The 27,197-nt window shown below is 43.5% G+C and overlaps 1 protein-coding gene across 9 annotated transcripts; it reads left to right on the plus strand.

The window, feature by feature from the left end:
- The first annotated feature begins 3,569 nt into the window (after nt 1-3,569).
- Nucleotides 3,570-26,599, plus strand: CBY1 (chibby family member 1, beta catenin antagonist). 9 transcript variants are annotated; one of them, XM_033405070.2, is made up of 6 exons: nt 10,229-10,346; nt 13,613-13,731; nt 21,900-22,102; nt 22,947-23,052; nt 23,138-23,256; nt 24,528-26,599. In XM_033405070.2, exons 2-6 carry the CDS (start codon nt 13,698-13,700, stop codon nt 24,606-24,608), a joined length of 543 nt encoding a protein of 180 aa, XP_033260961.2. In that variant the 5' UTR covers nt 10,229-10,346; nt 13,613-13,697; the 3' UTR covers nt 24,609-26,599. The 9 variants fall into 9 exon arrangements, with proteins under 9 accessions (XP_049550717.1, XP_049550719.1, XP_033260962.2 ...); XM_033405075.2 differs by having other exon boundaries at nt 10,237-10,346; nt 21,900-22,015; XM_049694760.1 differs by lacking the exons at nt 10,229-10,346; nt 13,613-13,731 and adding an exon at nt 3,570-3,675.
- Nucleotides 26,600-27,197: the final 598 nt, after the last annotated feature.

Consider the following 27,197-nt stretch of genomic DNA (forward strand, 5'->3'; position numbering starts at 1 on the left):
GTAGGTTTATTCCTAGGTATTTTATTCTTTTTGTTGCAATGGTAAATGGGAGTGTTTCCTTAATTTCTCTTTCAGATTTTTCATCATTAGTGTATATAGGAATGCAAGAGATTTCTGTGCATTAATTTTGCAAACTGCAACTTTACCAAATTCATTGACTAGCTCTAGTAGTTTTCTGGTGGCATCTTTAGGATTCTCTATGTATAGTTCATATCATCAGCAAACAGTGACAGTTTTACTTCTCCTTTTCCAATTTGTATTTCTTTTTCTTCTCTGATTGCCGTGGCTAGGACTTCCAAAACTATGTTGAATAATAGTGGTGACAGTGGACATCCTTGTCTCCTTCCTGATCTTAGTGGAAATGCTTTCAGTTTTTCACCACTGAGAATGATGTTTGCTGTGGGTTTGTCGTATATGGCCTTTATTATGTTGAGGTAGGTTCCCTCTATGCCCACTTTCTGGAGAGTTTTTTTCATAAGTCGGTGTTGAATTTTGTCAAAAGCTTTTCCTGCATCGATTGAGATGATCATATGGTATTTATTCTTCAATTTGTTAATATGGTGTATCACACTGATTTGCGTATATTGAAGAATCCTTGCATCCTTGGAATAAATCCCACTTGATCACGGTGTATGATCGTTTTAATGTGTTGTTGGATTCTGTTTGCTAGTATTTTGTTGAGGATTTTTGCATCTGTGTTCATCAGTGATATTGGCCTGTAGTTTTCTTTTTTTGTGACATCTTTGTCTGGTTTTGGTATCAGGTTGGTGGTGGCCTCATAGAATGAGTTTGGGAGTGTTCCTTCCTCTGCCTTTTTTTGAAAGAGTTTGAGAAGGATGGGTGTTAGCTCTTCTCTAAATGTTTGCTAGAATTCACCTGTGAAGCCATCTCGTCCTGGACTTTTGTTCGTTGAAAGATTTTTAATCACATTTTCAATTTCATTACTTGTGATTGGTCTGTTCATATTTTCTATTTCTTCCTGGTTCAGTCTTGGAAGGTTATACCTTTCTAAGAATTTGTCCATTTCTTCCAGATGGTCCATTTTATTGGCATAGAGTTGCTTATAGTAGTCTCTTAGGGTGCTTTGTATTTCTGTGGTGTCTGTTGTAACTTCTTTTTCATTTCTAAGTTTATTGATTTGAGTCCTCTCCCTGTTTTTCTTGATGAGTCTGGCTAATGGTTTATCAACTTTGCTTATCTTCTCAAAGAAACAGCTTTTAGTTTTACTGATCTTTGCCATTGTTTTCTTTGTTTCTATTTCATTTATTTCTGCTCTGATCTTTATGATTTCTTTCCTTCTGCTAACTTTGGGTTTTGTTTGTTCTTCTTTAGTTCCTTTAGGTGTAAGGTTAGATTGTTTATTTGAGATTTTTCTTGTTTCTTGAGGTAGGCTTGTATAGCTATAAACTTCCCTCTTAGAACTGCTTTTGCTGCATCCCATAGGTTTTGGATCATCGTGATTTCATTGTCATTTGTCTCTAGGCATTTTTTGATTTCCTCTTTGATTTCTTCAGTGATCTCTTGGTTATTTAGTAACGTATTGTTTAGCCTCCATGTGTTTGTGTTTTTACGGTTTTTTCTCTGTAATTCATTTCTAATCTCATAGCGTTGTGGTCAGAAAAGATGCTTGATATGATTTCAATTTTCTTAAGTTTACTGAGGCTTGATTTGTGACCCAAGATGTGATCTATCCTGGAGAATGTTCCGTGTGCACTTGAGAAGAAAGTGTAATCTGCTGTTTTTGTATGGAATGTCCTATAAATATTAATTAAATCTATCTGGTCTATTGTGTCATTTAAAGCTTCTGTTTCCTTATTTATTTTCATTTTGGATGATCTGTCCATTGGGGTCAGTGAGGTGTTAAAGTCCCCCACTATTATTGTGTTACTGTCAATTTCCTCTTTTATAGCTGTTAGCAGTTGCCTTATGGATTGAGGTGCTCCTATGTTGGCTGCATATATATTTACAATTGTTATATTTTCTTCTTGGATTGATCCCTTGATCATTATGTAGTGCCCTTCCTTGTCACTTGTAACATTCTTTATTTTAAAGTCTATTTTATCTGATATGAGTATTGCTACTCCAGCTTTCTTCTGATTTCCATTTCCATGGAATATCTTTTTCCACCTCCTCACTTTCAGTGTGTATGTGTCCCTAGGTCTGAAGTGGGTCTCTTGTAGACAGCATATAGATGGGTCTTGTTTTTGTACCCATTCAGCAAGCCTGTGTCTTTTGGTTGGAGCATTTAATCCATTCACGTTTAAGGTAATTATCGATATGTATGTTCCTATGACCATTTTCTTAATTGTTTTGGGTTTGTTTTTGTAGGTCCTTTTCTTCTCTTGTGTTTCCCACTTAGAGAAGTTCCTTTAGCATTGTTGTAGAGCTGGTTTGGTGGTGCTGAATTCTCTTAGCTTCTGCTTGTCTGTAAAGCTTTTGATTTCTCCATTGAATCCGAATGAGATCCTTGCTGGGTAGAGTAATCTTCGTTGTAGGTTCTTCCATTTCATCACTTTAAGTATATCATGCCACTCCCTTCTGGCTTGGAGAGTTTCTGCTGAGAAATCAGCTGTTAACCTTATGGGAGTTCCCTTGTATGTTATTTGTCGTTTTACCCTTGCTGCTTTCAATAAGTTTTTCTTTGTGTTTAATTTTTGCCAATTTGATTACTATGTGTCTTGGCGTGTTTCTCCTTGGGTTTATCCTGTATGGGACTCCGCGCTTCCTGGACTTGGGTGGCTATTTCCTTTCCCATGTTAGGGAAGTTTTCGAATATAATCTCTTCAAATATTTTCTCTGGTCCTTTCTCTCTCTCTTCTCCTTCTGGGACCCCTATAATGTGAGTGTTGTTGCGTTTAATGTTGTCCTAGAGGTCTCTTAGGCTGTCTTCATTTCTTTTCATTCTTTTTTCTTTATTCTCTTCCGCAGCAGTGAATTCCACCATTCTGTCTTCCAGGTCACTTATCTGTTCTTCTGCTTCAGTTATTCTGCTGTTGATTCCTTCTAGTGTAGTTTTCATTTCAGTTATTGTATTGTTCATCTCTGCTTGTTTGTTCTTTAATTCTTCTAGATCTTTGTTAAACATTTCTTGCATCTTCTCGATCTTTGCCTCCATTCTTTTTCCGAGGTCCTGGATCATCTTCACTATCATTATTCTGAATTCTTTTTCTGGAAGGTTGCCTATCTCCACTTCATTTAGTTGTTTTTCTGGGGTTTTATCTTGTTCCTTCATCTGGTACATAGCCCTCTGCCTTTTCATCTTGTCTATCTTTCTGTGAATGTGGGTTTTGTTCCACAGGCTGCAGGACTGTAGTTCTTTTTGCTTCTGCTGTCTGCCCTCTGGTGGATGAGGCTACCTAAGAGGCTTGTGCAAGTTTCCTGATGGGAGGGACTGGTGGTGGGTAGAGCTGACTGTTGCTCTGGTGGGCAGAGCTCAGCAAAACTTTAATGTGATTGACTGCTGATGGGTGGGGCTGGGTTCCCTCCCTGTTGGTTGTTTGGCCCAAGGCAACCCAACACTGGAGCCTACCTGGGTTCTTTGGTGGGGCTAATGGTGGACTCTGGGAAGGCTCACGCCAAGGAGTACTTCCCAGAACTTCCGCTGCCAGTGTCCTTGTCCCCACGGTGAGCCACAGCCACCCCCTGCCTCTGCAGGAGACCCTCCAACACTAGCAGGTAGGTCTGGTTCAGTCTCCCCTGGGGCCACTGCTCCTTCCCCTGGGTCCTGATGCGCACATTACTTTGTGTGTGCCCTCCAAGGGTGGAGTCTCTGTTTTCCCCAGTCCTGTTGAAGTCCTGCATTCAAATCCCAGTAACCTTCAAAGTCTGATTCTCTAGTAATTCCTCCTCCCGTTGCTGGACCCCCAGGTTGGGAAGCCTGACGTGGGGCTCAGAACCTTCACTCCAGCGGGTGGACTTCTGTGGTATAAGTGTTCTCCAGTCTGTGAGTCACCCACGCAGCAGTTATGGGATTTGATTTTACTGTGATTGCACCCCTCCTACCATCTCATTGTGTCTTCTCCTTTGTCTTTCGATGTGGGGTATCTTTTTTGGTGAGTTCCAGTGTCCTCCTGTCGATTACTGTCCAGCAGCTCGTTGTGATTCTTGTGTTCTCGCAAGAGGCAGTGAGAGTACATCCTTCTACTCTGCCATCTTGGTTCTTGCTGTCTTTTCACTTAATTATTTTCTCTGCGAACATTCACACTTCTTTTATCTTGTGTTAAATGAGTTGCTTTATAAATTATAAACAAAAATTAACCATATTCTAGACACCTTGGAAAATATAAAAAGAATCATCTATTACGCTACCACCCTACCAACTTGTTAGGTTTTCGGGAGACTTCCTTCTAGCATTATGAAATACACACATTTTTACATAATTATAATATCAGTGGATGCCTATTTTACTACTCTGACTTCTCTCCTACTCATTATTATGATTATTTTCCATAAAGCTAAATAATCTTCATAATATTTTAAATGGCAGAATACAAATCCATGTAGAGAATGCATCTTAATAGACTTAACTGTACCTTGGCTATTGAATATTTAAGTTGTTTATAATTGTTTTACAAGTACAGATAATGCTGTGGTGCACACAGTCACACAGAGAGCTGTTTCTGTCAGGTGAAGGATGCCTGGGTCCAAGGGCATCTCAACCTTGTTTATCCCTGTTGAAATCGCTGCTCAGTTCAAGGCACCCTCTTACTACCCTCTCTACGTTTGCATTTCTTTCTGTCTTAGCCTCAGTTCGTCTAGGATATATCCTTTGTAAAAGCCCCATAATCCTACCACTCCTCATTGCCTTCACATATAGCAAGGTTCACTGTTACTTCCATTACCCTCAAGTGTTCTTACAAATCGGAGGATACTTGACAAATGGAGATGCCAGGAGGGACATGACAAATCATAGGAAGTGAAATGGATTACTTAGGTTGAGATAAGTGTAGGATTAAGAAGAAAGAGGGTACATTAGAAAAAGGCCCAGGAAAGTGAGACCCTGAAATAGATCCTGATGGGATCATTTGTGCTCATCTTGAGAAGGGTTTCTGAGAGGCATGGAAAGTGAGGTGATGCAGAGGGATACATGCAGTTTGGTTGGCAGGAGGATGACCTGAAGGTAAATGAGCTCTATATAAGATGGAAAGACAGGGTTATTTATAACCTGAGAGGGTCTTTATTTGCTGAATGAGTTCTATGGTCCCCCAGAGGCGGGATTCTGTGGGTCCCTGAGATACAAGGTTCAGGGTCAGAAGTGAGATCAGGATCAATAAAGGCAGTCAGAGAAGAAAGATGCTGGTAGAGCCTGGATGATGTCAGAAGGGGCAAAGTCTGGGCCCAGGTAGAGGTGCTGGCAGTGGCAGGTGAGAAGAGGAAAGGTCAAAGGGAGTGAAAAAAAAAAAAAAAGAAAGAAAGAAAATGAAAAGAAAGAAAAAAAGGGAATTCCTTGGTGGTCCAATGGTTAGAACTCTGCACTTGCACTGCCGAGGGCCTGGGTTCAATCCCTGATCAGGGAACTAAGATCCTGCAAGCTGCAGTGCGGCGTGGCCACAAAAAAAAAAAAAGAAAAAAAATTTTTTTAAAAGTTGGGCACTCAGCTAACTAGTCTGAGGGCAGAGGGCTGGACTACAACTTAGTTTCTATCTATAAGTTTAATTCTTTGGAAGGCAGAAGGGAAAGAAAGAGACAATGGGGTAAAAAGAACATTTTTTTCTCTTCTTCCCCATTCTTTCAATGAATATTTCCAGTATGTCTCCCTTTAGGGCTCTTTCTGATTATCTTAGTAAAACAAACTCAAGACAAACAATCCTTCACAGCTTCATATTCTTTTAAAGGACAGGTAGGGCTTAAGTAATTGAAAAAAATTAACAAACATATAAGAAACGAGCTAGTAAGTGGTGTATGTTATAGACTCGAGCCCAGGTTACACCTCTGCACGGGTGTGTTTGGTCTCTATTGCAGACGGCACCACAGAAGGATACAGGGTGGACTGTCCTCCAGATTCTTCCTCATGGCATCATCCTTCATTGCTTTCCGTGCATCTACTGGCACCATTGGCAAGGCAGTGAAATTGATGACATCCATGTTCCTGAAATCAGCCATTGTCCAGTTTCTTGTAAACTGACAAACAGTAAGTTTCCACTTTTAAGAGCCTCTCATTCCTCACTACAATCTTGTTTTGTTCCACCAGCCTCCTGGGAATCACAAATAGCATACAACCATCTTAGAAAGCACAACCACACTCATCTTGTAAGCAGGGCTGATAGCGAGGCACATGCTGCATGTTAATGGGGAATAAAGGCTTTTGTCTGAGAAGCCCATTTTTTTAAATTTTTATTGGAGTATAGCTGATTTACAATGTTGTGTTAGTTTCTGCTGTACAGCAAAGTAAATCCGTTATACATATACATATATCCATTCTTTTTAGATTCTTTTCCCATATAGGTCATTACAGAGTATTGAGTAGAGTTCCCTGTGCGATACAGTAGGCCCTTATTAGTTATCTATTTTATATATAGTAGTGTGTATATGTCATTCCCAATCTCCCAATTTATCCCTCCCCTGCCCCTTTCCCCCTTGGTAATCATAAGTTTGTTTTCTACATCTGTGACTCTATTTCTGTTTTGTAAATAAGTTCATTTGTACCATATTTTTAGATTCCACATATAAGTGATATCATATGGTGTTTGTTTTTCTCTTGTCTGACTTACTTCACTCAGTATGACAATCTCTAGGTCCTCCCACGTTGCTGCAGATGGCGTTATTTCATTCTTTTTTATGGCTGGGTAATGTTCCATTGTATATATGTACCACATGAGAAGCCCACATGTGTACATTGTAATATAGGTACCACATTCTTAACAGAGAACTTCAAGGCATATATACTTTTGCTTTCTACCTGCTGATCCCCACCACCCCCTGATGAGAATTATTCTGGTTTTAAAAATAAGGTGACTAGGGAATTCCTGGTGGTCCAGTGGTTAGGACTCGGCGCTCTCACTGCCAGGGGCCCGGGTTCCATCCCTGGTTGGGGAACTAAGATCCCGTAAGCCACACGGTGTGGCCAAATAAATAAATAAATAAAAATAAGAAGACTAGACTGCTGAAAAGACGGGGCTCCAGACCCTCCAGCAAGCCAGTTTCCAAGTTAGAAATGCAGTCAAATCTCTTTGGCTCTCTGAGCCTCACCTGTAAAGTCAGAGATTTGGATTAGGTCCCTAAGCCCCTTTTCAGCCCTCAGATGCTGGGCTTCTATGATACTGGGTCCATCTCCTCAGCATGAGGCTCCTAATCTAGCTGAGGCTTTCTGCTCCCTTTCAGGAAACTGGCCCCACACTACTTTTCCTCCTGGATTTATAATATTCTGGCCAGAGTGCTCTCCTGGGTCCTTGCTTATTGTCCAGGAGGAGTTCATCACTACCATCTGTGGGTCCTCCCTGTCCAGAGCCTGGTGGTATAGGCCTGGTTATAATGAAGTAAAAGACTCAGACCTGCCCTCAAGAAGCTCATACATAATGGAAAGACAGAGAAAAGGTATATTTTGATGGAAAACTTAACCCAGGTGTCCTTTCACCAGTCTCCTTTCTTCTCCTTTGGTTCACGCCTTCTGCTCTGCTGTCTTCTCCCCAGCCATCCATCCTACCTGCCTGCCCCACCGAACTTTTTCCTGATCCCTGCCATGGTGTGCGCTTTGCGCCTCTATGCCTTTGTACGTGCAATTCCCTCCATTCAATCAGTCCAGGTGATATGTCTTTTTGGAAAACCTTCTTGAATTACTCCAGGCCATTAATACCACCCCTTTTCTGTGAAGTCCAGGATTCTGCTTTCAACTCTCTATTACAGCACTTACAATGCAGAACCAGAATTTATTTGCTTCTACGTCTTTCTCCATTAGGCAAATTACTCTCTAGGAATTAGGTTCACTCAATATTTGATTCCATTTTTAACTCACTCACCATACTTCTTTCTGGTCCAAAGAGGCTATCCACTTTGGGCTGTCCTAAGTCAGTTGGATTGTAGGAAAGGTTGGCCCAGGCTCAGGTCAAAACTATTATTTCCTGCCTCCTGCCCCTAGTCTTTAGCCATACAGGCAACGGGGTAAAGAGGAGGCAGGTGCATTTTAGGGCTTCTCACTTTTATCCACCCACCCACCCACCCCCGCCAGCATGACTGGAAAACTCCGTGTTCTCTGAAAAGCCAGGCTTAGGGGGACCCTGTTAAGAAGCCTCTTGCTTTAGCTTAACATTATTACCCATGCCTAATGGGAGAATTGAATATTATGCTTGTTAAAAGACACATTTAAAATACTCTGTTCCCTTCTGAAATTTTCATCATATCATTTTAGGGTAAGTATTCTCTGAAGCATGATAAGTTTTTACTGTCACTATTTGGGGAGAAAAAATGGGTGGGGGAGCAAACTAACTTTATTGAATATCCACCCTGTGCCCAGCACTGTGCTGTATATTAGGGGCAGGTGAGCGGAAGAATAAAAACACGTTCTGCCCTCATGGAGCACATATTCTGGCAGCTGAGATTTGAAAGTTCGTTGTTTAAAGTTAACACATTTTAACTTAAACATGTTAAACAAGTTAAAACAATGCTGACTTTGGAGTCAGACAGACTTTTGTTCAGTTTAAACTTCAGTCATTAAATGACTACTTACTGACTGCCCAACACAGCCAGCGATGTGTCCCTACTGGGGGACAGGTTGGTGAGTTAAACCAGACTTTATCCCTGCCTTAATGGAGCTTATGTCTACTAGGGGTGACAAGTGATAATTAATTATATACATAACCATGAATTATAACTGATCACTGCTTCAAAGGGAGGGACACAGTGCTCTGAGAGACAACATAATAGTGGATAATGACCTAGTCAAGGGAGTCAAGACTTGAAGGAAGAGCAGGAGTTAATTAGGTAAGTGGGGAGGGGAAATACCACCCAAGCAGAGGGACACACAGTAGAAAGACAGGAAAAGACTAGACCGGTGCATCACAGTAGCCACTAGCCACATGTGACAATGGAGCCCTTGGAATTTGGTTAGTGTGACCGAAACACTAAAATCTTAATTTTAGTTAATTAAAATTTAAAAACTGAAGCAGAATAAACTTTAAAATATTGATTGTATGTTGAAATGATCATATTTGGGACATATGAGTTAAAACATTAGTCATATTAACATCATCTGATTTTTTTTTACTTTTTAAAAAATATGGCTACTAGAAAATTCTAAATTATATATGTGGCCCACATTATGTTTCCATTGGACTGTGCTGGGTTAGACCATGTGGTTTGGTTCTAGGACACGGAACTCTCCCCTTTTCAATGAAGTAACGTGTAGTTGGAAGAAAACTGCACTTGGAGCCAGAGACCTATGGGTCCTGCCCCTCCCTGGATGGATGACCTGGTGCACTCACTAAGCAGCCAGTAAATATCCCTTGAATGACCCAGAGTCTCTTCATTTGTCAAATGGAACCAGTAATACACACAGTTAGGATTTTAGGAGATCTGGAGTTGATTCTCGAGTAGCTCTCTGCTCTTGCTCACTGTGCGACCCTGAAGCGGCCCCTGACCTCAGGTTCCCCAGCCCGTCAAAGCCGATGAGAGGCCCGGCGTGGGGAGGCTGGCAGGCAGGGTCACTGTCTGTCTGTTCATCTTACCTGAAGACATAGGCGGAATCCGACGAACTCGGGGCCTATTCCGCCACGGCTCCCTCTGGGGACCCTGTAAAGTTCTGGATGGGACACCCGACACCCGTTGTCCCCACATCCACCAGGAAGGGGTGCGCTTTGTTTTGTGGTCTGGGAGGAGGAAGAGGAGGAGGGACGTCGGGGAGAGGCCCATTTTGCGTTTGTAAGTCTTGACGTTCTCCAGGCAACGCGGGCCGCAGCCACCACTCGCACCTTTCCCACGACAACGGAGGCGTGGCGAGCCTCCACCTCATCCCGAGACGCCGTTACCACGGCGACGGCCCCTGTAGGCGGGGGAGACCAGACCCAGGGGTTTGTGGGGAGGGTGAGTGTGGTTCCTCGTTCTAGCCTGTAGCACGGGGCATGGAAGTGACTCCAGAAGACACTGCCTTTGTGGATTCTATTAAATATATCGGGGGTAGTCCTCAAGAGTTTCTGGTGCTTTGCGTAGGCTCGCGCTGGGGACCGTGCCGTGTCGGGTACCCCCACCTTCCTCGGTGGTAGAGCCCGGCGGGGCTGCGTGTGCGCGTGCGCGCGGCCCGCGGACTGGAGGCGCTCGCGGTCTAGGTCGCGGCGGGGGACGTGGCCTCTGCTGGGTACCTAGCGGGAGGTCGGGGGGGGGGTTCTCTTGGAACCTCAGCTTCTGGGACACGTCAGGTACGTCTCCGAGCCCGGCGTCGCCCGAGGGCCTGAGGAGGGTTGGGATCCCCGGGCGTTCCCCAGGGGACCCAGGGCCTCTCCGCAGCTGGGGCAGCCGGAGGGCGCGGAGCAGGGGACGGGGGCCGGGTTTACCGCAGGCCCGTCACCTCCTTTATCCAAGTGTGTTTCCTCCTTTGTAAATTGGGGTGGTAATTCCTCTCATAAGTCAGCTGTGAAGGTGATTAACGAGAGCTTGCGAACGAACGTTTGTTCGCTACCGTTAGTTTACAGCCCTGGGTGGGCGTGTACCTGCGTGGTTTATACTTGGTTGGCTCTGAACTCTTCGAGAATCCGATGAAAGCCAGAGACTGCTTCCTCACCTTCTTGTTAGATTAAAATAAGATAATGTATTTTATCGCCCATTGCAAGCTGTAAAGCGTTGCACAGTGTTGAAGTGATTATTATCATCAGCGCAGACGAGTAGACCTTATTTGAAGCCCAATTCCACCGCCTTCCCACGGCGTGACTGGGAACAAGTTACTTAACTTCTCTAAGCCTCAGTTTTCTGATCTGTAGACAGGAACAAACTACTTGATCTACTTCTGCCAGGGTTGTTTGTGAGCATCAAGTGCGACAGTTTTTTAAAAACACTAAAGCACAAAAAACAGTCTGTGAGTGGGTACTATTGTTATGCCTGGGGCCCAGGGAAGGTAAGTTGCAGGGTCCCACTGGGGTTGAGAAGCAGAGCAATGGTTGGAACCTAGAAGCTCTCCTTTGTGCTGAGCCCTTTCTCTCCAGGGAGTTCCACTGGAAAGAAGGCTTCCTTGGGCCAAGGGTACAGCTGGGACCTCTTGGTCCATACTAATGTTCTAGGATCCCAGGATCTCAGCCAGAGCTGTTTGTGGATGAGTGGATCTGACTTAAAAGCTAGTCCAGACCCTTCCTTTTCCTCATCTGTAATATATTGGTGACGGTGCTTGGCTTAAGTGTTGTGAGAATTAGTGAGGTCATGCGTGAAGTGCCCTGTTAAAACCTGGAGGAATAAAGTAACTTGGCCGGGGTTTAGCCGGCAACTGAGGGGCAGAGCCAGGCCTAGAACTTGGTCTGTTGTGTCCAGGTGATATGCTCAGGCTTAGTGCTCTTAGCACCACTGTGGGCTTTGCAAGAACAACTTGGCTTATTTTTCCTTCTTCAATTGGTCTCCAGATCTTGGAGGGGCAGGGACTGCTTTTTATCTGGTTTTTTTGTTCATTTGTTTGGTTTGTTTTTTCATAAGTAATATATGGATATATTATCATTGTAATAATTCAGTAAATCCAGAAATATATTTCTTTAACATAACTTTATATTGTAACATGAAATTGCCACTATTTGGCTTTTTTTTTTTTTTACCTTTAAAATGGCAAATTCAGGGAATTCCCTGGTGGTCCAGTGGTTAGGACTCGGTGCTCTCACTGCCAGGGGCCCAGGTTCCATCCCTAGCTGGGGAGTTAAGATCCTGCAAGCTGAGCGACTCGGCCAAAAAAAATTAGAATTAAAATTAAAAGTTTTTAAAAATGGCAAATTCAGTTGAGTCAGCCATCCTACTTCCTTTCCCAGATTTAACCACTGTGTGCAGTTTATCCCTCCAAATCTTTTTTATTTAGCGACCTATATGCTCGCTTTTTATTATCTTTTTGTCTTCTCATGTGAGATTATAGTATACATACTGTTCTGTCGCTTGCTTTTTTTAAAAAAATTAATTAATTAATTAACTTTTGGCTGCATTTGGTCTTCGTTGCTGTGGGCAGGCTTTCTCTGGTTGCAGCGAGCAGAGGCTACTCTTTGCTGCGGTGCACGGACTTCTCTTTGGATTTCTCAAGCCACTTCTCGTGGCTTCTCTTGTTGCGGAGCACAGGCTCTAGGCATGTGGGCTCAGTAGTTGTGGCTCTTGGGCTCTGGAGCGCAGCCTCAGCAGTTGTGGTGCACGGGCTTAGTTGCTCTGCAGCATGTGGGATCTTCCCGGAACAGGGCTCGAACCCATATCCCCTGCATTGGCAAGCAGATTATTAACCACTGCACCACCAGGGAAGTCCCTCGCTTGCTTTCTTAATGTTAGAGTGGTCCATGTACAGCTGTCTCTCTGTCTTTACTTGACGTCTAGGACTCCCTTATAAGACTGTGCCACGATGTATTTGGCTACACCAACCATTAGTAGGCATTTTGAATTGTTTCTTATTTTTCGCTGTTATCAACAATAGAGAACATATGTGTGAACATGTCCAATTCTTTCTGGAGGAGAGTTTTTAGAAGCGTGGGCACATGAAAAACTTTGCTAGCTTTTGCCTAATTGAAAAAATGATAGCATCTTATGTTTCCACGAAGAGTAAATGAAAGTATCTTTTTCTCCATACCCTCACCAGCATTGGATATTATTGAGCTCTTAAATTTTGCCAATGTGATGGATGAAAATGCTTCCTTTTATGATGTACCCCACAAGGTTTTTTAAATTTTTCTTTTGATGTTTTTAATTAAAAAATTTTTAATTTTAAAAAAATTTTTGAATTAAAAAAATTTTTTTTAATTAATTTATTTATTTAATACATTTATTTATTTATTTATCGCTGCATTGGGTCTTCATTGCTGCGCGTGTGCTTTCTCTTGTTGAGGCAAGTGGAGGCTACTCTTTGTTGCGGTGCGTGGGCTTCTCATTGTGGTGGCCTCTCTTGTTGCGGAGCATGGGCTGTAGGCACACGGGCTTCAGTAGTTGCAGCACGCGGGCTCAGTAGTTGTGGCTCGTGGGCTCTAGAGTGCAGGCTCAGTAGTTGTGGTGCATGGGCTTCGTTGCTGCGCGGCGTGTGGGATCTTCCTGGACCAGGGATCGAACCCATGTGTCCTGCACTGGCAGGAGGATTCTTAACCAGTGTGCCACCAGGGAAGTCTCCCCCACAAGTTATTAATACAAGGATAATTTGGTATACATCTTTAGCCAGCTGACCATGGCTGTGGACCTTGGGAAAATTGGATAACTTCTCCGAGCCCTACTTTTCTCATCTCTGATATGGACAGGAAAATTACCTTATGGGGTTACTACAGGGAATAAAAGAAATATATGAAGTGTGCCTAGCATTGTGTCCAAACCCTAGTGGATAAGCAGGAAGTGATATTAGTTAGTTTTTGTTGTGACCTTTTCTTTTTTGAGTTAAAAATCTTTCTTCCTGGATATTCCCATTTCATTCCTGATCCGCTCTCTGTAGACATAAGATTAATTGTCTTCCCTCTTCCACCCTTTTTCTTTTCTCCAGCAGAAACAATGCCAGGGGCTTCCACTGTGTTTTGGATGACATGATAGCATAGCTTCAAATTCCCTCATCATCTTAGTCCTCAGTGATGTCCTGTCCACCACCAAGCTGGAATGATTCTGGTTTGTCCAAGTCCTAAAGTGTCAAATGCCATCTTCCAGGTTGTGGGTCTACCGCTATTTGTTGTTGTTGTTGTTGTTTTGAATTTTATTTATTTTTTTATACAGCAGGTTCTTATTAGTCATCAGTTTTATACACATCAGTGTATACATGTCAATCCCAATCGGCCAATTCATCACACCACCACCACCACCCCCCCGCCGCTTTCCGCCCTTGGTGTCCATACATTTATTCTCTACATCTGTGTCTCAATTTCTGCCCTGCAAACCAGTTCATCTGTACCATTTTTCTAGGTTCCACATATATGCGTTAATATACGATACTTGTTTTTCTCTGTCTGACTTACTTCACTCTGTATGACAGCCTCTAGATCAATTCATGTCTCAAAAAATGATCTAATTTTGTTCCTTTTTATGGCTGAGTAATATTCCATTGTATATATGTACCACATCTTCTTTATCCATTCGTCTCTCGATGGTCATTTAGGTTGCTTTCATGACCTGGCTATTGTAAATAGTGCTGCAATGAACATTGGACTGCGTGTGTCTTTTTGAATTATGGTTTTCTCTGGGTATATGCCCAGTAGTGGGATCGCTGGATCATATGGTAATTCTATTTTTAGTTTTTTAAGGAACCTCCATACTGTTCTCCATAGTGGCTGTATCAATTTACATTCCCACCAACAGTGCAAGAGGGTTCCCTTTTCTCCACACCCTCTCCAGCATTTGTTGTTTGTAGATTTTCTGATGATGCCCATTCTAACTGCTGTGAGGTGATAACCTCATTGTAGTTTTGATTTGCATTTCTCTAATAATTAGTGATGTTGAGCAGATTTTCATGTGCTTCTTGGCCATCTGTATGTCTTCTTTGGAAAATTGTCTATTTAGGTCTTCTGCCCATTTTTGGATTGGGTTGTTTGTTTCTTTAATATTGAGCTGCATGAGCTGTTTATATATTTTGGAGATTAATCCTGTGTCCGTTGATTCATTAGCAAATATTTTCTCCCATTCTGAGGGTTGTCTTTTCGTCTTGTTTATGGTCTCCTTTGCTGTGCAAAAGCTTTGAAGTTTCATTAGGTCCCATTTGTTTATTTTTGTTTTTATTTCCATTACTCTAGGATGTGGATCAAATAAGATCTTGCTGTGATTTATGTCAAAGAGTGTTCTTCCTACGTTTTCCTCTAAGAGTGTTATAGTGTCCGGTCTTAACATTTAGGTCTCTAATCCATTTTGAGTTTATTTTTGCGTATGGTGTTAGGGAGTGTTCTAATTTCATTCTTTTACATGTAGCTGTCTAGTTTTCCCAGCACCACTTACTGAAGAGACTGTCTTTTCTCCATTGTATATCCTTGCCTCCTTTGTCACAGATTAGTTGACCATACGTGTGTGGGGTTATCTCTGGGCTTTCTATCTTGTTCCATTGAGCTATGTTTCTGTTTTTGTGCCAGTACCATATTGTCTTGATTAGTGTAGCTTTGTAGTATAGTCTGAAGTCAGGGAGTCTGATTCCTCCAGCTCCGTTTTTTTTCCTCAAGAGTGCTTTGGCTATTCGGGGTCTTTTGTGTCTCCATACAAATTTTAAGATTTTTTGTTCGAGTTCCATAAAAAATGCCATTGGTAATTTGATAGGGATTGCATTGAATCTGTAGATTTCTTTGGGTGGTATAGTCATTTTCACAATATTGATTCTTCCAATTCAAGAACATGGTATATCTCTCCATCTGTTGGTATCATCTTTAATTTCTTTCATCAGTGTCTCGTAGTTTTCTGCATACAGCTCTTTTGTCTCCCTAGGTAGGTTTATTCCTAGGTATTTTATTCTTTTTGTTGCAATGGTAAATGGGAGTGTTTCCTTAATTTCTCTTTCAGATTTTTCATCATTAGTGTATATAGGAATGCAAGAGATTTCTGTGCATTAATTTTGTAAACTGCAACTTTACCAAATTCATTGATTAGCTCTAGTAGTTTTCTGGTGGCATCTTTAGGATTCTCTATGCATAGTATCATGTTCTCTGCAAACAGTGCCAGTTTTACTTCTTCTTTTCCAGTTTGTATTCCTTTTATTTCTTTTTCTTCTCTGATTGCCGTGGCTAGGACTTCCAAAACTATGTTGAATAATAGTGGTGACAGTGGACATCCTTGTCTCCTTCCTGATCTTAGAGGAAATGCTTTCAGTTTTTCACCTTTGATAATGATGTTTGCTGTGGGTTTGTCATATATGGCCTTTATTATGTTGAGGTAGGTTCCCTCTATGCCCACTTTCTGGAGAGTTTTTTTCATAAGTGGGTGTTGAATTTTGTCAAAAGCTTTTTCTGCATCTGTTGAGATGATCATATGGTTTTTATTCTTCAGTTTGTTAATATGGTGTATCACATTGATTGATTTGCGTATATTGAAGAACCCTTGCATTCCTGGGATAAATCCCACTTAATCATGGTGTATGATCGTTTTAATGTGTTGTTGGATTCTGTTTGCTAGTATTTTGTTGAGGATTTTTGCATCTGTGTTCATCAGTGATATTGGCCTGTAGTTTTCTTTTTTTGTGACATCTTTGTCTGGTTTTGGTATCAGGGTGATGGTGGCCTCATAGAATGAGTTTGGGTGTGTTCCTTCCTCTGCAGTTTTCTGAAAGAGTTTGAGAAGGATAGGTGTTAGCTCTTCTCTAAATGTTTGCTAGAATTCACCTGTGAAGCCATCTGGTCCTGGACTTTTGTTCGTTGAAAGATTTTTAATCACAGTTTCAATTTCATTACTTGTGATTGGTCTGTTCATATTTTCTATTTCTTCCTGGTTCAGTCTTGGAAGGTTATACCTTTCTAAGAATTTGTCCATTTCTTCCAGATGGTCCATTTTATTGGCATAGAGTTGCTTATAGTAGTCTCTTAGGGTGCTTTGTATTTCTGTGGTGTCTGTTGTAACTTCTCCTTTTTCATTTCTAAGTTTATTGATTTGAGTCCTCTCCCTGTTTTTCTTGATGAGTCTGGCTAATGGTTTATCAATTTTGTTTATCTTCTCAAAGAACCAGCTTTTAGTTTTATTGATCTTTGCTCTTGTTTTCTTTGTTTCTATTTCATTTATTTCTGCTCTGATCTTTATGATTTCTTTCCTTCTGCTAACTTTGGGTTTTGTTTGTTCTTCTTTAGTTCCTTTAGGTGTAAGGTTAGATTGTTTATTTGAGATTTTTCTTGTTTCTTGAGGTAGGCTTGTATAGCTATAAACTTCCCTCTTAGAACTGCTTTTGCTGCATCCCATAGGTTTTGGGTTGGCGTGGTTTCATTGTCATTTGTCTCTAGGCATTTTTTGATTTCCTCTTTGATTTCTTCAGTGATCTCTTGGTTATTTAGTAACATATTGTTTAGCCTCCATGTATTTGTGTTTTTTACGTTTTTTCCCTGTAATTCATTTCTAATCTCATAGCGTTGTGGTCAGAAAAGATGCTTGATATGATTTCAATTTTCTTAAATTTACTGAGGCTTGATTTGTGACCCAAGATGTGATCTATCCTGGAGAATGTTCCGTGTGCACTTGAGAAGAAAGTGTAATCTGCTATTTTTATATGGAATATCGTATAAATATCAATTACATCTAACTGGTCTGTTGTGTCATTTAAAGCTTCTGTTTCCTTATTTATTTTCATTTTGGATGATCTGTCCATTGGGGTAAGTGAGGTGTTAAAGTCCCCCATTCTTATTGTGTTAGTGTCAATTTCCTCTTTTATAGCTGTTAACAGTTGCCTTATGTATTGAGGTGCTCCTATGTTGGGTGCATATATATTTACAATTGTTTTATCTTCTTCTTGGGTCAATGCCATGATTATTATGTAGTGTCCTTCCTTGTCTCTTGTAACATTCTTTATTTTAAAGTCTATTTTATCTGATATGAGTATTGCTACTCCAGCTTTCTTTTGATTTCCATTTCCATGGAATATCTTTTTCCATCCCCTCACTTTCAGTCTGTATGTGTTCCTAGGTCTGAAGTGGATCTCTTGTAGACTGCATATAGATGGGTCTTGTTTTTGTATCCATTCAGCAAGCCTGTGTCTTTTGGTTGGGGCATTTAATCCATTCACGTTTAAGGTAATTATCGATATGTATCTTCCTATGACCACTTTCTTAATTGTTTTGGGTTTGTTTTTGTAGGTCCTTTTTCCTCTCTTGTGTTTCCCACTTAGAGAAGTTCCTTTAGCATCTGTTGTAGAGCTGGTTTGGTGGTGCTGAATTCTCTTGGCTTCTGCTTGTCTGTAAAGCTTTTGATTTCTCCATGGAATCTGAATGAGATCCTTGCCAGGTAGCGTAATCTTTCCTGTAGGTTCTTCCATTTCATCACTTTAAGTATATCATGCCACTCCCTTCTGGCTTGTAGAGTTTCTGCTGAGAAGTCAGCTGTTAACCTTATGGGAGTTCCCTTGTATGTTATTTGTCATTTTTCTCTTGCTGCTTTCAGTAAGTTTTTCTTTGTCTTTAATTTTTGCCAGTTTGATTACTATGTGTCTCGGCGTGTTTCTCCTTGGGTTTATCCTGTATGGGGCTTGCTGCACCTCCTGGACTTGGGTGGCTATTTCCTTTCCCATGTTAGGGAAGTTTTCGAATATAATCTCTTCAAATATTTTCTCTGGTCCTTTCTCTCTCTCTTCTCCTTCTGGGACCCCTATAACACGAGTGTTGTTGTATTTAGTGTTGTCCCAGAGGTCTCTTAGGCTGTCTCCATTTCTTTTCATTCTTTTTTCTTTATTCTGTTCCGCAGCAGTGAATTCCACCATTCTGTCTTCCAGGTCACTTATCTGTTCTTCTGCCTCAGTTATTCTGCTATTGATTCCTTCTAGTGTAGTTTTCCTTTCAGTTATTGTATTGTTCATCTCTGCTTGTTTGTTCTTTAATTCTTCTAGATCTTTGTTAAACATTTCTTGCATCTTCTCGATCTTTGCCTCCATTCTTTTTCCGAGGTCCTGGATCATCTTCACTATCGTTATTCTGAATTCTTTTTCTGGAAGGTTGCCTATCTCCACTTCATTTAGTTGTTTTTCTGGGGTTTTATCTTGTTCCTTCATCTGGTACATAGCCCTCTGTCTTTTCATCTTGTCTGTCTATCTGTGAATATGTTTTTTGTTCCACAGGCTGCAGGCCTGTAGTTCTTGCCTCTGCTGTCTGACCTCTGGTGGATGAGGCTATCTAAGAGGCTTGTGCAAGTTTCCTGATGGGAGGGACTGGTGGTGGGTAGAGCTGACTGTTGCTCTGGTGGGCAGAGCTCAGCAAAACTGTAATGTGATTGACTGCTGATGGGTGGGGCTGGATTCCCTCCCTGTTGGTTGTTTGGCCAGAGGCAACCCAACATTGGAGCCTACCTGGGTTATTTGGTGGGGCTAATGGTGGACTCTGGGAGGGCTCACACCAAGGAGTACTACCCAGAACTTCCGCTGCCACTGTCCTTGTCCCCACGGTGAGCCACAGCCACCCCTGCCTCTGCAGGAGACCCTCCAACACTAGCAGGTAGGTCTGGTTCAGTCTTCCCTGGGGTCACTGCTCCTTCCCCTGGGTCCCGATGCACACACTACTTTGTGTGTGCCCTCCAAGAGTGGAGTCTCTGTTTCCCCCAGTCCTATTGAAGTCCTGCAATCAAATCCCACTAGCCTTGAAAGTCTGATTCTCTAGGAATTCCTCCAACCGTTGCCAGACCCCCAGGTTGGGAAGCCTGACGTGGGGCTCAGAACCTTCACTCCAGCGGGTGGACTTCTGTGGTATAAGTGTTCTCCAGTCTGTGAGTCACCCACGCAGCAGTTATGGGATTTGATTTTACTGTGATTGCGCCCCTCCTACCGTCTCATTGTGGCTTCTCCTTTATCTTTGGATGTGGGATATCTTTTTTGGTGAGTTCTAGTGTCTTCCTGTCAGTGATTGTCCAGCAGCTAGTTGTGATTCTGGTGTTCTTGCAAGAGGGAGTGAGAGCCCGTCTTTCTACTCTGCCATCTTGGTTCAGGGCTCTCTACCACTGTTTTCTTTGTTTGTTTGTTTTTTGCGGTATGCGGACCTCTTCCTACCAGGGAAGCCCTCTACCACTGTTTTTAATCAGAAACACACACTAGTAAAACTCTAATGAGCACACACCTCTAAATGTCTTATTTATTTATTTATAAGTCATTTATGCATATTTCTGTACAGTGTATATATGTATTGTAAAGCTTCCAAAGAAGCTTCTAAACTTTTATCATTAATTTTAGTGATGTTAATTTCTGCATCACTGAAAACAGCACAGAATTTCTTCTTCATTTTCTTGCTAATTTTCTTGCTTCATTTCTTGCTAATTGTGATGAATTCCTACTTTGAGTTATCGTTTAATGATAGTTGACATAAAACATTGTTTCAGATAGTCTTGAGAAATTCCCTCTTTTTTTGGCCAACTTCCTGTCAGATATGATAAACTCATTACTATTTCTATCTCATAATGTGGTGAAGGAAGATTTTTATACCTAAGAGTAGGAAAAGTGAGAGCTGTGGTTCTTTCTTTTTGCTCACCTGTGCTTTCATTATTGTTATCATCAGTCTACAGTTTTTTAGAGGGAATCTTTTTTTTTTTTTTTTGCAGTACACGGGCCTCTCACTGTTGTGGCCTCTCCCGTTGCGGAGCACAGGCTCCGGACGCGCAGGCTCAGCGGCCATGGCTCACGGGCCCAGCCGCTCCGCGGCATGTGGGATCTTCCCGGACCGGGGCACGAACCCGTGTCCCCTGCATCGGCAGGCGGACTCTCAGCCACTGCGCCACCAGGGAAGCCCGAGGGAATCTTTTTAAGCTATTTGTGTATTACACATTAAAATTGGGTAATACATGGGAAGAAATGAACCATGACCCTGCCCTACACCACATACAAAAATTAATTGCAGATGAGTCATAGTCCTAAATGTGAAAGCTGCAAGAAGAAAATTTCCAAAAGTTAATATATGAAAATATCGTGACCTTAGGCAAAAATTTCTTAAATAGGACACAAAAACACTAATCATTAAAAAATTTTTTTGATAAGTTAGATTCCATTAAAATTAAGAACTTCTTTAATCAAAAAAGAACCAATAGGACTTCCCTGGTGGTGCAGTGGTTAAGAATCTGCCTGCTAATGCACGGGACACAGGTTCGAGCCCTGGTCCTGGAAGATCCTACATGCCGCAGAGCAACTAAGCCTGTGCGCCACAACTACTGAGCCTGCTTTCTAGAGCCCGTGAGCCACAGCTGCTGAGCCCTTGTGCCACAGCTACTGAAGCCCATGCACCTAGAGCCTGTGCTTCACAACAAGAGAAGCCACTACAATGAGAAGCCCGTGCACCACAACAAAGAGTAGTCCCCTCTCGCTGCAACTAGAGAAAGCCCGTGCTCAGCAACAAAGACCCAATGCAGCCAAAAATAAATAAATAAAATTTTAAGAAAAATGAAAAAAACTTAAAAAGAAACCAATAAAAAAGCAGAAAGGGGCTTCCCTGGTGGCACAGTGGTTGGGAGTCCGCCTGCCGATGCAGGGGACGTGGGTTCGTGCCCCGGTCCGAAAAGATCCCACATGCCGCGGAGCGGCTGGGCCCATGAGCCATGGCTGCTGAGCCTGCGCGTCCGGAGCCTGTGCCCCGCAAGGGGGGAGGCCGCAACAGTGAGAGGCCCACGTACCGCAAAAAAAAAAAAAAAAAAAAAGGAAAAATGCAAGTCCCAGGAAAGGCTTCATTTCTTGAAAATGGAGTATATATAGAAGCTGTTGCCCTAGCTGTGAGTCTTACCAGTGTTCAGGAATAAGTAGGATCACATGCCTTGCCCTAGAGTGTAAATCTGGTAATGCCAATTTGTGACAAAACTTAAGACAGGCCAGTTAGGCACTTGCCTGTGGTTAACATGAACTGTGGAGCCACACAGACCTGCATTCTGATACTCACTCACACTTAGGACCTTAGTCTTCCTAAACCTCATCTGTCAAATAGATACAGGAAGAGGAACTAAACAAAGAGTGGCTGTGAGGCCTGAGATATTGCCAAGGTTTTGGCACTATGCCTAGCACATAGTGAGCACTCAGCACATGGGAGCTGAGGATTGTTACCCAGGATTGTTAATGGCCACGTGATGAGATGTGTGTTTTCATGATTCCGGGACAGGGGCGCAAGGTCACTGACCCAACTCTTTGTATCCCTGACTTTTTCTGCCCCTAGGAGAAGAGAGCATTGACCTTTCCTTCATCAGGCCAAAGATGCCTCTCTTTGGGAGTACATTCAGTCCGAAGAAGACGCCCCCTCGGAAGTCTGCGTCTCTCTCCAACCTGCATAATGTGAGTGTCAGCATGGGGCTCGACCTGGTGTGCAGCGTGACTGGAGCATTGAGCCTGGTTTCTTATGGAAAGTGTGGTCCTCCAGAGGTATCCTCGTGGGAGGGCATCCTTTTAATTCATATTATTGTTATTGCTGAAAACATTTTTAAACTCCTTTTTGGGAATTATTGTCAGAGCTTGTTGAAGAACCTTAAAAGGTAGTCGTCCTCATTATCATTTTGGGGACCAAATGATGTTATCCAATTTGACTTCACTTGACTCCCAAGACTTGTCCAGGAATCAGTTTTACTCATGTCTAAGAATCAAATTTATTCTCAAAGGATGATGTTTTGCTATCATTAAGAGCGTTCAGAAGGATATATCACAGCTCCAAAGACAGTTTCTGAGCTCCTTGAGGGCAGAGGGGTTGCATTCATTTCTGTATATCCAGTACCAGTCCTGGTGCAGGGTGGGCGCTCAGTGAGCTGTAGAAACACTGAAAAACACATTAAAGAACAGCTCCTACTACTCCTTGGGCCTTAGCATTTTATGCCTTTCCCAGGACATATGTAGCTCCATAAGAAACAAATGATAGCTCGGGCTTATTACATTTAAAAAGAATTTTTCACTTTATTCAAAATTTACAGTAGGATTTCTTAAACTGCTAAGTGCCCTGTACATACGAAATAATTCAGTTTACAAATTTCAGCATATATAGCTTTTCCAGAAAATATCTATGGTATAAAGCTGTACGTTTCTTCTCTCTTACAGTTTGAAAGTTTTGGGGGTACCTTATTTAATTTTCTGACTTAAAAACAATCACTAAATGTGCTGGGTGATGAGTATAGAGAAGAAATGCTTTGTTGGGATCACACCGTTAGCAGAAGAGGTGCTGGGCCTCGAGCTCCTGTGCTCTGGCCTCCTGAAGCCAACATGCGCGTCTCCCCCACAGTTGGATCGGTCGACCCGGGAGGTGGAGCTGGGCCTTGACTATGGAACGCCCACCATGAACCTGGCCGGGCAGAGCCTGAAGTTTGAAAACGGCCAGTGGATAGCAGGTGGGCTGCATTTCCTACCATTTTGCCCAGCAAGATGGTGGAAGGAACCCCCGCCTTGTGACTGCTGCCTGTGTCCTTCCACCAGAGACAGGGGTTAGTGGAGGTGTGGACCGGAGGGAGGCCCAGCGCCTCCGGAGGCGGAACCAGCAGCTGGAGGAAGAGAACAATCTCTTGCGGCTGAAGGTGGACATCCTGCTGGACATGGTGAGGAGGGTGGTGGGGAGGGAAGCCTTGGCTTTCTTTAGGCAGGTCCACTGCGAGTCCTTTCAGCCAGCCCACACCTCTCGAGTGCCAGTTTGCTCAGGTACGTTGCTGTGAATCCAAAGATACAAAACCAAATCAGACACAGTCCCCACCCTCCAGGGCTCCCAGTCAAGTGGGGAGATAGACAGTAAACATAGTGACAGTGCCTCATGGTAAGGGCAGTGATTAAAGTCTTTCCACGGCCTGGTATCCGCACATGGGAGAGAGAGATTCATTCTGTCCAGTCGGGAGGATGTTGCAGGGGAAGGGATATTTGAGCTGAATGTGGAAAGATAAAGGTGGGAATGGAGGCTGGGATGAAGGCATTCAGGAAGAAGGACAGCCTGCTCCGGGCTGGGCGAGGTCCTGCACCACGCAGCCATTAGTCAGTGCCCCGCGCAGACCTGCCGACGGGCACTCTCTGCGTTGGCATCGGCTTCCTGTGGCTTTTAAAAACCCAACAACCTTTTGAGCCTAGGGCTGTGTGTGACGGTTGGTTGAGAGGCAGCAGAGCACACATTGCAGTGGTTAAGAGCAGGTGTCTAGAGCTAAAATTCCCAGGTCCCTGGCCCAGCTCCACCACTGGCTGTGTGACTTCAGGCAAGTTACTTAACTGCTCTGTATCTGTAAGAAACGTAGTATCCTCAGCAATAAAATGGGCACGCTAGTAGGATCTACCTCATTAGTGAGTTAATAATATAAGCAAAGCTCTTGGAATAGCGTCTTGCTCAGGAAGTGCGGCTCCTCTGTTTCACAGTAAGCTGACCTCTGGAGTTTGTGTCTCTCCGTCCCTGCCTGGAGTGTCTTCCACCCTCTCCTCTAAAGACCACTGAAGGATTCTGATGCGGGAAGTGGCATGCTTTTTTAAACGTTTTTATGTGAGCCACGACTCAGAAGCAACTTAGACCTTAGTCCTTTAACCTTAAAATCGCCAATATTTGCCTTTTTCATCCCCTGAAACCTGGTGTCCTTCGCGCAGTGAGTGCCACGCAACCCTAGGTGATCAAAAATGTTGATAGAATGGATGGTAAATGTTCTTCAAGTGCTTGAGGCCCTGGGTCATCAGGAGGTTACTTTCTGCCCAGTTACCAAGGGCTTCCCGTCGTGGAGGCTGCCGGCAGCGTTAAGGGAAATGCCGTGGGGCTTCTCCCAGTGCGCAGGGCTGGCCTTGCCAACCTGAAACGTAGCCCAGAAACGTCCTTCTTTATAACGGTTTGCTGCTCTGCTTCCAGCTCTCTGAGACCACTGCTGAATCCCACTTAATGGAGAAGGAGCTGGATGAACTGAAGAGTGTCAGCCGGCGGAGAAAATGAAGACCCCAAAGCCACCCGTCAGGCGCACACGGGGAAACCCTTCGTCAGAAGAGGAGGATGTGGCTGAGGGAATTTTTAACCAAATAGTGGATTAGGTCCTGGGAGAGAGTATCATATAATGGGGCCAAAAGGCACTGGCCCCCTTAGGTTGGCAGTAGGAAGGTGACGACGTAGTGGATTCCAGGCCAGTCCTGTGCTTCACAGCACAGCGAGGCCTCCTCAGGGAGGTCTGGGGTGACGGAGGCCTTTGGTGTCCTCCAGTTACTTAACACACCAATGCCCGTGGCCCAGGCTCACGCTTAGCGGACGGAGTTCGTCGTATCATCCCCTCACACTGTTGTGTGTGGTGTGGCATCAGGTGTACAGAGCCTTGTTGTTAGGGGTCTCAGATAAGGTCTCCTGGTTCTCTGCCCTTCAGGCCACTCTCTCCCTCCTTTAGAGAATACTTGTTCCCCAAATCCACAGCCTCCTCTGGCGTCAGCTTCTCAGCAGCAAGCACCACCCTCCCACGGCAACGCTATATTTTTGTGCTACTTTCCTGTCTACCCTACTTTTTTAAATTAAATGATGTTCTATAATCTCTCTCTGGCCAAAGTGACTGAGAAGAGAAACATCAGTTCTTGAAGAAGTAAGTAATGGAGGCTGGGTTCTAAGCTTCCGATGCTCCATCCAAAGACAGGACTTTTAGGTTGTGGGGAAAGGTCACCGTTGCAGAAGAAGCGTTCCAGCCTCCTGGGCGTTGGCAGAGGCTGGTCTGGAACAGAGCAGTCTCTCTGCTCAGATTCCCCTGCCTTCCTCTTTCGGGGTGTTGGAACTAGCCTGGACCAGGCAGGGACCGAGTGGTTGGGATGGGGGCCTGGTTTCCTGGAGTGGGAATCTGTGTCTTCGAGTGAGCTGGGCTTCTCTGGCTGGGCGAGGGAGCCAGCCAAACGCAGTAAGAGGGAGTCGAGCTTCCAAAGTCAAGGGGGAAGCCACTGAGGGTGGGGACACAGAGCCCCAGGCTTTAGCCCAGGGATGGCTGCTAAGGTCAGGACACCTGTTTCCCACCTGGACGGGGCTCAGGATGTTGCTTCACACTCTCATTTCCTCCTCAGCTCAGCCCTGTGGAGCAAGGCCTCTCAGTCAGCGTGCCTATTGGCAGATAAGGAAGCAAAGCCCAGGAGGTTCAGAAACTGGTCTAGGATCAGACAGCGGAAGTGTGGGAGCCTGCTGATTCCCGGCCCACATTGAAAGAGGGGAGCTGTGTGGGGGGCTGCCTCCAATGGAGGCTGCTGTGTGTAGGCCACCCTCAGGGCCAGCTCCATGGGGGAGGGATAGAGAAGCATGATCTGTAGCCCCAGCCCATAACCTTCCTTCCCGATAATAGGAGAGACTAATTCAGAAGACATTGGAAAAGGATGTTATATGAGGGTGTAAATCTTCAGGTGCAGATAATAGGCGCAATTGAGTTTGCTTATTCCTAGACCAGTATCATTAGCAACCATTTACCCTGCACCCTGGATACCAGACATCTGTAGACAGTCCCCCTGACTTATGACGGTTCAACTTAAAATTTTTCAACTTTATGGTGGTACAAAAGTGATACGCATTTAGTATAAACTGTACTTCGAATTTCGATAGTTTTCCGGGCCAGCAAAATGCAATACGATGCTCGTGATGCGAGGCAGTGGCAGTGAGCTGCAGCTCCCCATCAGCACGCAGTCACGAGGATGAACAATCAACACACTTAAAACCACTCTGTTTTTCATTTTCATTTCAGTACAGTATCCAAAAAATTACATGAGATATTCGACACTTTTTGTAAAATAGGCTTTGTGTTAGATGATTTTGCCTGCCTGTAGGCTAATGTAAGTGTTCTGAGCACATGTAAGTTGGCTAAGCTACGATGTCTGGTAGCTTAGGGGTATTACATGCATTTTCGACTTATATTTTCAACTTATGATGGGTTTATTGGGACATAAACCAAAGAAGGGCTATATTTCTAATTCTCATGAGAATTTTTCAAGTTTGTTATCGTCATCCCCTGCTTTTAGATGAAGAAACAAGCCCAGCAAGGTGATACAGCTGGGAGGGAAGGGGCTAGGACTGAAACCTTTGGAGTCAGGAGGGGCACGTTTGGTTGTCATAGTGACATGGGTCCTGGTCCCATCTGTACCACCACTGGCACCTGAGGGGGCTGCAGCCATGTGGGACAGCTCTGCAGTGAAGGAGGACTTGTATTTGGGGTGATGAGGGAAGCAAGCCGTTGGTGAGTTTCAGCAGAGGAATGCTATGATTGACTTAACAAAAAAGATCCCTCTGGCTTCTGTGTGGTCAGAACAGACTGAAGAGCTCAAGGCTGGGACCAGGGAAGTGGCAGCAGAGGAGGTGAAGTGGTCAAATTCTAGGCAGGAATTGAAGGTGGAGCCCACCATCAAATTGTAAGTTTGCTGATGGATGTGGTGTGTGATCTGAGTCAAGGATAATCCTATTAATGAAAATGTGTAAGAAATAGGAAAAAGAATCAGCTATATGTCACCACCCTAACCTTTGTTGGTTTATTCCCCCCCCCCCACTGAAATGCTACGTACTTTCAGGAATTCCTTGGCG

Source organism: Orcinus orca, chromosome 11 (assembly GCF_937001465.1).
Source record: "Orcinus orca chromosome 11, mOrcOrc1.1, whole genome shotgun sequence".
Taxonomy (NCBI): Eukaryota; Metazoa; Chordata; class Mammalia; order Artiodactyla; family Delphinidae; genus Orcinus; species Orcinus orca.